The sequence below is a fragment of the Neopelma chrysocephalum genome, unplaced genomic scaffold (assembly GCF_003984885.1).
Source record: "Neopelma chrysocephalum unplaced genomic scaffold, ASM398488v2 Primary Assembly neopelma1_259, whole genome shotgun sequence".
In the NCBI taxonomy this organism is placed as follows: domain Eukaryota; kingdom Metazoa; phylum Chordata; class Aves; order Passeriformes; family Pipridae; genus Neopelma; species Neopelma chrysocephalum.
Window position 1 is genome coordinate 93,664 of NW_020897921.1, and position 10,353 is coordinate 104,016.

Below are 10,353 nucleotides of genomic sequence, written 5' to 3' on the forward strand. Positions count from 1 at the left end.
TATCTATATCTATATCTATATCTATATCTATATCTATATCTATATCTATATCTATATATCTATATCTATATATCTATTTCTATCTATATCTTTATCTATCTATCTATCTCACTGTGCATCAGCAGCACCCAGAGGATTTCTGAATGAATCCACCCACTGATCCCTCAGGTATTTTAAGCTTCCAGAAATTAACTCCTCCAGCTGTCTTGCCACTTGCTGTATGTGCAGACAGCTGATATCTTCCAAGTTACGTGTTTGTTCCCAAAGAGATCATTGTGTGTTGACATCAAGGTACTTTTTAGGGATTTTTGTCTGTTTGTTTGTTTTATTTTAAGGCTAAATAAATAGTTTAAGGCTGAGTCATTCTGAGTTACACTGGCATGGCCTCTTTTTCAAGCTGACCTCAACCCCTCTTTCAGCTCAGCATGTGCTTCCACCCACCTCCCTTCAGCCACTCAGCTGGGAAATGAGATAAATACGTCACAACTGGCTGGAGACTGGGAATTCCCTGCTGCAAATGTGGAGGCCAGCTGGAAACATCACTGTCATTTCAAATCAGTACATGGGGTTCATAAAGAGATGGTCATTTTTATTCCAGGGAGGTTTAGTGGAGCAGATGGAGACGTTAGTCTGGGGATGGCAGGAATGTTTTCTGTGCCTTTTGTTATTGCTGAGCCTCTCTGAGGCTGAACCTGATAAAGTTCATACGAAGTGGGAATCCAGTTAGGCTGGATCTTTGATGTGTTGGGATTGTAGAGTCATTTTTCATAGTATCATAGAATCTTGGAATAGTTTGCATTGGAAGGAACCTTAAAGTTCATGCAGTTCCACCCCCTGCCATGAGCAGGGACACCTTCCACTAGATCAGGTTACTCTAAGCCCCATTGAACCTGGCCTTGAACGCTTCCAGGGATGGGGCAGCCACAGCTTCTCTGAGAAATCTGTGCCAGGCTCTCACAGGGAAGAATTTCTTCCTAATATCCAATCTAAATCTATCTTTCCATTTAAGGCCACTCCTCCCACATTTCTTATTTGCTCTTCATATTTACTATTTATTACTTATTGCTATTTATTGATTACCATCTATTGTTTACTATTTATTCCCTACTTTACTATGTACCGTTTATTACCTACCACCCACAGTTTACTATTTACCACTTGCACTTTAGGATTTACTATTAGTATTATTAATTACTATTAGTAGTGTTTATTAATTACTATTCATTATTTACTCTTCACCTTAACATCATTTTAAACAAATATTTACCATTATTCACAAACATTTGGGTAATATTGCTTAATGGCTGCAGGCTGTACTTTTCCCACCAATCGAGAAAGAGATGGAGAGGGATATGGAGTGACAGGACAAGGGGGAATGGCTTCACCCCAGAGGGTGGGTCTGTATTGAATAATGGGAAGAAATTCTTCCCTTGAGGGTGGCAAGACCCTGGCACAGGTTGCCCAGAGAAGCTGTGGCTACCCCATCCCTGGAAGTGTCCAAGGTCAGGTTAGACAGGGCTTGGAGCAACCTGGGCTAGTGGAAGGTGTCCCTGCCCATGGCAGGGGGTGGAACTGGATGGTCCTTAAGGTCCCTCCCAGCCCAAACCACTCCAGGATTCCGTGAACACACCTCAGGGATGTTGCCACCAGGCACAGAGGAGAAGCAAATGAGGAGGAAGATGAAAATTCCGTGCTCAACGTGACGCCAGGTTTGCAAAGAGGAAGTGTTTGAAGGAACCAGCAAATGGGGCTGTGATGCCCGTCCCATGGGGGTGGCACTCGGGCAGGACACTTCCGCTGCTCTCAGAGGGACGACCCAGCCCTGGCACTTCCACACCGCAGCTCACACCCAGGACCCAGCCCTGGCTCACACCCAGGGGTCACTCCTGAGGGAGAGGCAGGGAGCCAGAGCCAGCATGGACTGCTGAAGGCCCTCAGCATGGAGTCACTGTGGTGCTGGTGGCCAGATCTCACCTGGGACGGTTTGGGCATGGCAGCCTTGTGAAGTTTCACGTGCAGCACTGGCAGAGGGGACTGGAGTCTGCAGCGCTGGGACACCAAGGCTGTGCAAGGACTGTGCTCTCTCTGGAACCCCCGTGACTGGTGAGACGGGTCTGGGCTCACATCTGCTCTTCCTCCATCTTTCCATTCTTCCCATTCTTCTCCTCAGCCCTTTTCTACCCATAAAGGGCAAATGGCTCTGGATGCCTTTCCTTTCTCTCCCTACTCCCCTTTCAGCTCTCTGTCTGTCTTCTGCCACCATGTCCCTCCATTTCTCTTGATTTCCTTGATCCCTTCCATTTCTCCTGTTCTCTTCCCTTCCCTGTCTATCTCCTGCCACCCTGGGCCCAGAATTTTCCCTGCAGTCCCTATTTTTCTTGCTTCCCTTCCCTTCTCCTCTCTTCCCAGTGTTGATGTTCTCTGAGTTGGAGATGTTGAAGCCCTTGGAGGATGGGGAATTACCAAAGTGCAGGTACTGGACACCCTAAAGTCCCTAATTTTGCCTTCATCTCTTGCCTGTCCCCAGGCGAGCACAAGGAAGATGGACCGGCATCCCAACCACACGACCCACGACTGGCTTTCAGTGTTCCCAACTCCCACAGAGAGCCTGGACTGTGGGGATGGACACAATGGGACTGGGTGCTTTGCAGAGCACATCCCAGAGCTGCTCACGGGCGGCCTCACCCTGCTCACCTGCCTGTGTGGGCTGCTGGGCAACGGGGCCATCCTCTGGCTCCTGGGCTTCCGTGTCCGCAGGAACCCCTTCAGTGCCTACCTGCTGAACCTGGCCCTGGCTGACACGTGTTTCCTGCTCTGCACTTCGGCCTTCCTGCTCATGTACCACATGCCCATGCTCAGCCGCTCCCGCGCGGGGGTGCCACGGGCGCTGCCGCTGTTCCACTCCATGGTCCTGCTCACGTACAGCACCAGCCTGTTCCTGCTCACGGCCATCAGCGTGGAGAGGTGCGTGGGCGTCCTCTGGCCCTTCTGGTGCCGGTGCCACCGCCCGAGGCTCCTGTCCCCCGTGGTGTGCAGCCTGCTGTGGGCGCTTGCCTGCGTGCTGGCTGGGCTGGTGTACTTCGTGTGTGACCTGGGGCACTCCAAGCACTGCTGGGTGGTTCTGGGAATGTTGTGCTTCCTCAGTTTCTGCGTTTTGACTCCTCTTATGGTTGTTTCCAACGTGATCATCTTCATCAAGCTCAGGCGGAGCTCTTGGCAGCACCACTCACTGAGGCTCTATGCCGTCATCTTCCTCACTGTGTTCTTCTTCCTCCTTTTTGGTGTCCCACTCAGCATCCAGATCTTCCTCAACTTCTTTGTCTACATTAACCTTGTCTTTGAGATCTGCCTGTTGCTGGCCTCTGTCAACAGCAGCATCAACCCCATTATTTATGTCCTGGTTGGGAGCTATGGGAAGCCCAGGCTCAGGGGATCTGTCAAAGTGGCTCTACAGAGGGTCTTTGAAGACAGGGCTGATTCCCAAGAGGTGGGTGAGACTCCTGTGGTGGGAACTGCTGCCTAAATCCCTGTGGGTGCCAACTGGCACTAGAAGAGAGGCAGCCCTACCTCTGCACAGTGGGAGCAGAGCCTTTGCCTGTCTGGATGAGTTGTGCATCCCCAGGACAAGGGGATACTTGAGATTTCCTGGGGCAGGGCTGGTTCCCACCTCAAACTTATATTTAAATTATTATAATAAATGTTTTTCATGTAATTTACTGGGGACTGCAGTTCCTTCCCTTTCTGACTCATGAGCTGCCTGTGCTTATTTCTAAAGTCACAGTTGTGACAGTCTCCTCATGCTGCCAATTAGTTCATCACGCTGAAATGATGTGGCCCAGAAAGTCCTGTCTCATCTGCGCTCCTGTTCTCACCACCTTGATCCTCAAAAGCCCCCAGACCAGAGGAGATGATGGTGAGGGACAGAAATTATGTTTTCAGCTCCCTCTGGCTCAGTGTTCTCCTGTGCCACAGGGATGGAGAGAAAACCAAGTGCTGCTGGCACCATCATCCAGCAGCCAAACCTTCATCCTCCAAGGGACCAACCTTAAACCTCCAAGGGGGTTTGACTGGGGAGGCAGGAAGGAATGGGAAAAGAGGAAAGTGCTGGGGTGACCAGCACTCTGGGGTCAGACAGACTGGCAAAGAGGGGATGACAGCTGTGGGAAAGAGAAATTCTGTACTGGGGGTGGAGAAACCCATGGAACAAACTGCGAGACCCAGAAGAGGCAGAAATAGAGGCTGGGAAGTACAGGAGGAATCCTCCAGGAGGCTGAGCTCTTCCTGCCAGATGAGATATCAGCTTCCCCACGCTGCTATACCAGAGCCATAATATTTGCACATCGTGGTTTCCTTTGTACATATACAAACCTGACCTTCACATAAACAAACAACTGATGTTTGTAAATCTTGTGTAGGAAATCCAGATTTCTAGAGAACATGCTCAGGATGTTGCCCAGGGAAGCAGAAGATGAGAGATCCTGGGGAATTCTGTTCTTTAATAAAACACAGGACTTGATGGGGCAGCCACAGCTTCTCTGGGCAACCTGTTTCAGTGCCACTCTCACAGGGAATAATTTTTTTCCAATATCTAATCTAAACCCACCCTCTGTCAGTGTAAGGCCATTGCCCCTTGTCCTGTCACTCCATGCCCTTGTCTCTTGGAGCCCCTTTAGATACTGGATCATGACCTGTTTGCACTGTAAAGGGTCAGCTTGGTGAGAGGATGTGAGATTTGGATTCCACAGTTTGGGACACAAACACAGCATCAGCAAGGAAGAGAGGAGGCAGTTCTGGTCCTTGGGTCCTCACACACACCAGTTCTCAGCAGGAATATCCCTGCTCCCAGGTGCATGTGAGTCTGGGTAGGAATCATCTCACCTCACTCCAGCTTTCTAGAAATTCCATGGAATTAATACTGGGTGCTGAATGACTCCAAAGGGAGTGTGGAAGACAACTTAGACGAGCCCTGTAACTTCCCAATGGCTAAAGCCAAACAAGCAGCATTGATTCACCCCTTCTTCTATTCCTGAAATCCCGAATCATCCTTCTGCCATCTGCCTGTGCTCCATCTCATGCCCAGATTTTATTATTCCACGAGCTCCTTGACACACAAGGTAGAATCCTCTTGGAAACTGTGTGGCGAAGGTCAAGTATCACTGAGTTTGTGGTATATAACTGGCAAAACCAGATTTGAAGCAGAAATCGAAGTTTTCCAGCAAGTTTGTAGTGCAGGGTCCTAAAGATCCACCCCTGGAATGGGAGGAGAAAAATTCAGCCAGTTCAAAGATCATATTTTGAGATTGGGGTTGCTTTAAAAGGAAAGAGGAACCTGACACGAAGACAAACTCTTTTCCCATAGGTCTCTTTTCTGAGGCTCTCTTTTGTTAGTCATTTCCTGTACAAAGCCAAGAGTAGATTAGAACCAGAACCCTGCTACCGTCACAGGCGGGGGAATAGTTCCCCCTTTGCAAGAGCCCTCGAGAACATGAGTCAACACTGAGAAAAGGGGGATGTGAAAGGACCCGGGACAGACCCCATGCCAGACACTGCTCAGGCTCACCAGGAAGGCTTCGCTCCCATTTTCCAAGCGATAATTCCAGCAAAACTCCTGGAGATCCCATTCCAGGGACAGCAGCTGGCGAGTGTGAGGTGATGTGAGACTGCAATGCGTCTGCTCCAGTGGAATTCTCCAGGCTGCGAGAGGAAAGAAGGTCAGACTCTTCTGGGTGGGTTTTTTCGGCTTAATCAGTGTGTCCCCCCCCCCCACTGGTGTGGAACCTGGTCATCGATTTTCACCAAATCTGATTGGGGAATAGCAGTCTGTAGGGTATTAAGGCCTATAAATATTATGGAAAAAGGTGGGGGGGAGGGAGGATACTGAAATGAGTGTCCTGCTGAAGGAACCCAGCAGGTCAATGATATCAACTACAATATTAGATGCCTGAGAATCCAGATCAGACCCACCCCAAAGCCTCTCGTTCTTTGGTATCTCCAAAGATGTCCTTCTTCAATTATTTTCCTCCTCCAGATCTGTCCTGTCCAAATCCAGGAAGGAGGCATATCCCTGGCTTTTGTGCCAGGCATGTCCATATCCACATCCCACATCCTATTTTCCATTTGTCCTGTCCCTCACCTCTCTCTGTACTCCCCCATGTGGAAGTTGGGGCATGGGACAAAATGGGAAAAGCCACGTATGGTGGACAGTGTTGCTTACATGTCTGTGTTTCTCACCCCTCCAGCTGTGTGAGTGGAAGGAGAAGCAGCAGAGGTGTCACAATGGACACGTCCTTTGCCACAGAAAGAGTCAGCCCTGCTTGCTGGAGCCAATCCAGTGGGATGGCATCTAACAGGAGCTGGAGTGAGGACAACCCCTACAACTGGACCGACTGTGAAAGCAGCCACTTGAGCAAAGTCCCTGTCACGCTCCTCATCTGCCTCTGTGGGATGGTTGGGAATGGGGCTGTCCTCTGGCTCCTCGGCTTCCACATCCACAGGAACCCCGTCACCATCTTCATCCTCAACCTGGCCATGGCTGACTTCACCTTCCTCCTCTCCATCACCGTCAGTCTGGGGATATTTTATGTACCCGAGAGCCTCTGTCATGAGCTGGGCTCACGGGGAGTGACAACTGTGCTGAACATCACCATCCTGTTTGCCTTCACTGCCAGTGTCTACCTGCTGACAGCCTTCAGTGCTGTGACAGCTCTGTCTGTCCTCCCCATGTCCCACTGTCCCTGCCACCACTCCCAGTGCTTCCCAGTGCTCCTGTGTGCCCTGCTCTGGGTCCTCTCCTTCCTGCTCACCATGACCCTCTACTCCCACCCTTCAGCACTCATCGCCTTCGTCCTGAGCTACCTCTTATCGGTGCTCACCCTGATCTGCTCTGGTCTAACCCTGCTTGTTTTCCTGTGCTGCTCACGGAAACATCCTCCAAGGAAGCTCTGTGCTGTGGTCCTTCTGGCTGTCATCTTCTTCCCCTTCTTCACTGCTGATTTTGGGTACTGGCTCTTGCTCAGGGTGTTTGATTTTTCCATCTTTGTCCTCAACGCCTCCCTCCCGCTCGCCTGTGCCAACAGCAGCGTCCACCCTCTTATTTACTTCTTGGCTGGGAGCTGTGCAAAGAAGTTTACACTCTCTGTTAGTGCTGCCTTCCAGAGGACTTTTGAAGATGTGTCAGAGCCTCAAAATAGAGACAACACAGTGGAATCATCATAAAATGAAATAATCATAAAATAGAATCATAAAATATCCTGAGTTAGAAAGGACCCATGAGGATCATTGAGTCCAACTCCTGGCCCTGTACAGGACAACTCCAACAATCCCACCATGTGCCTGAGAGTGTGTCCAAATGCTCCTTGAGCTCTGTCAGGCTCCCTGGGTACCCTGTTCCCAGTGCCTGATCACCTTCTGGTAAAGAACCTTTTCCTAATATCCACCCTAAACCAGCTGTTTAAACCCCTGCCACCCCAATTCTATGATTCTGAGATGCTCTGGGGATGGAGGTGTCCTGGGGCAATCCTGGTGTGGGTCTAGCTGTAGCTGAGCGGAATTAACTGCAGCACAAGGAAATGTGGTGGGTGGAAGGGGAATTCCTGCCTGGGGTGGATGCTGGATGATGTGATGAATAATCATAGAATCATCACAGAGTGGTTTGGATTGGGAGGAATTTTACAGATCATTGAGTTCCAAACCCCCTACCATGGGCAGGGACACTCATGAAACTTGTTGCTTTGAAATCTGCTTTGAATCTTTCCTATTCAACAGGTCTGAGCTTTCCCTGTCTCAAAACTGAGCTTCTCTACCCTGTGGACTATTAAAACCAAGTCACCAAGGTTCAGAGTTCCTGCCAGTGGGGTTTTTTGGTGTGTCTGCTTAAAAACAGAGTGCAGGTGGATATCTTGGCACAGCAGTGCAGAACAATTCCTGGACAATTCCCGGACAATTCCTGACCAGCAGGTCCTGACACATGGGGATACTATGTGGAGACTTCACATTCAGCTTTGTTATCGGGGCAGTAGGAATGTGTGTTTGGGATCCCCTCTGCAAGGTTCTCCCCAAAAGCGCATCGCTCCTGCTGCACACTGAGTTTGGTCTGCACATCATGTGGCCTGTCTGCACACAAGGGTTTGGGGCTGGAACTGCCTCCTGTGGATCCTCCCACTTTTCTCTGGGCTGTCTGGATGGTTTTAGCTTGAGCAGAGTGTCACAACCATGACCTGAGGGCTGGCTCCACTTCTGGAGAGTCTGTTCCTCATCTGGGAAAAACAACAGGAGCAGGGTTAAAATTAAATGAGCTCTGACTGGAGACTCAGCAAAGGTGAGATTTTCTATGTGAAGGAGGATACAGGGAGAGGGAAGGAAAAGGAGAACTGGATCTTTCATGGAAAAGAGCCTGTTGAGGCGATGAGGACTCAATCCCTGTAGCCTAGCTCAGGAATTCTCTGGGTAGAGGGGCAGTGGCAGTGCTTTCCCTGCTTCTCTCTCCCCTCCATGTCTGTCGGCCCTTGCTGAAATAAAGGATCTGAAGGATAGGCTTTAGAGGCTTTAGAATGAGAAGAAATAGAGGAAATGAGCCATTTTCTGACACTGAGTCAGCCTTGTTCTGTTCACCAGCAACAAGCTCTGCAGCAAAGCCCAGACGCTGTTTATTTAACAAATTTCGGGGTCAGAGTTACCATGTTGGAAACAAACAAGAAAGAAATACAAATTTTATTCAGCAGCAGTAGCAAAGCGAGAAAGATTGGTACAACCAGGATTTTGATTAGTCATTAAAGCCACTGTGCAGAGTTGCTGTTCAGGTCCTCCTGAGGGTGGCCAGGTTCAGGATGGAAGTGGCGAATGGCTTCCTCTTCATATTGATGCCAGGGAATTAAAGGATTACCCCATTCTGCAGAATAGCAGTGTAACCCCCCTAATTTCTAAAAATTTAAGTGGTCCAAGCATCTGCTTCTGTCAATTTCCATATTTCAAGCTCTTTTTGGTCATGGGTGCAAAGGTGTGTTCAGTGGAATTGGTGTGAGCACAGAGAGCACAGGAATTAGTGTGTGCAGCTTGCCAAGCCCATCTGATCCGGTGATCCCCTGCCTTGCTTCACGGCATGGTTGGGAGCCGAGTCTGGAGAGGGTTTTGTGATCTGTGCCAGAGCTGGCATTTGCCAGCTGTGCCGCTCTCTGGCATCAGAGAGGTGATATTTGGCATCAGACATTCTCAGCTGCTCTGTGTTATCTCACAGAATGACACAGTGGTTTGGGTGGAAGGGACCTTAAAACTCATCCAGTTCCAACTCCTTGCCGTGGGCAGGGACATCTTCCACTAGACCAGGTTGCTGCAAGCCCTGCCCAACCCGACCTGGAACACTTCCAGGGATGGATCATCCACAGATTCCCGGGGGCAACAACTTACTGGTGTGAACATGAGTACCAGGAACATACCTCTTCTAATTCCCCAGCACTAGTGAATCTACACTTTACTCAGAATGATTTAGTTCTAGAATTAAAGAATCGGACAAATTCCCACTTAAAGTGCAAGGGAATGTTGTAGTTCCTTCCCCAGATCTGCAGCCCTGCCTGGTGTAGGGTTGTTTCCTTTCCCAGAAGTCGGGAATGCAGAGCCGGCTCTGCCGATCTGCTCTTGGGACAGAAAGGGAAGGGTGTTCCGTGCGATCCCAACCCCTCTCCTGCCATCTAGAGGTGTCAGCCCCAAAGAGACCTGTGAAATCACCACCGTCCTGCGCTGGATATATCCCCAGGGCTTACTATGTCACACCCTCTCCAGCCAAGAGATCCACAAAACACCATGAAACTCATCTGCTGAGCCCAAGGAGACAGAGTTTATTCCCTGGGAATGGGGCAGGAAGGGTCATTCCAGGGAAATACAGCCAGGGAACAGGACTGAGCCCAGCTACCCTGGCTCTGAGCCACGTGCCCCCAAGCCCCCACACTTCTGGCTGGCTGTGAGGTGCCACATCTCCAGGTCACCTCACCAGCAGTGCCTTACAGAGAAGTCACCTCCACCACAGTGTCCAAACACACGTGACTCCTATCCTCGTTCCCAGCTTTCTCTTCAAAGGCACGTCGGAGCGCAACTTTGACGGAGCGATGGAAGCGGCGCCGCCGGCAGCTCCCCACCAGGACGTAAATCACAGGGTTCAGGCAGCAGTCCAGCAATGCCAGCAGCAGAGGGATGTCATTTTCAGGGAATAAATCCCCTGAACTGGGAAGATGGAGGAAAACATCCATGCAGAAAGGAATGCCGAAAGCAAAGAAGACAATGATGTTGAGCAGGACAGCAACATAGAGCCTCCCTGGGTGCCGTCTCTGGGAGCCACAGCGGAGCTTGGTGATCAGGAACAGG

General features: G+C 50.1%; 2 protein-coding genes across 3 annotated transcripts in view; both read left to right on the forward strand.

Moving 5' to 3' along the window:
* The window catches only part of LOC113977787 (proto-oncogene Mas-like), a 9,512-nt gene extending 5,873 nt beyond the window's left edge, over positions 1 to 3,639 (forward strand). Inside the window, exon 3 of the mRNA XM_027704202.1 lies at positions 2,932 to 3,639. Coding sequence (XP_027560003.1) covers positions 2,932 to 3,523 — 592 coding nt within the window. The 3' untranslated portion in view covers positions 3,524 to 3,639. The remainder of the gene's footprint in view (positions 1 to 2,931) is intronic.
* Positions 3,640 to 5,436: 1,797 nt separating this feature from the next.
* Positions 5,437 to 7,255, forward strand: LOC113977788 (mas-related G-protein coupled receptor member H-like). Of its 2 annotated transcripts, none has more exons than XM_027704204.1 (2): positions 5,437 to 5,726; positions 6,240 to 7,255. In XM_027704204.1, exon 2 carries the CDS (start codon positions 6,277 to 6,279, stop codon positions 7,213 to 7,215), a length of 939 nt encoding a protein of 312 aa, XP_027560005.1. In that variant the 5' UTR covers positions 5,437 to 5,726; positions 6,240 to 6,276; the 3' UTR covers positions 7,216 to 7,255. The 2 variants fall into 2 exon arrangements, with proteins under 2 accessions (XP_027560005.1, XP_027560004.1); XM_027704203.1 differs by having other exon boundaries at positions 5,437 to 5,711.
* Positions 7,256 to 10,353: the final 3,098 nt, after the last annotated feature.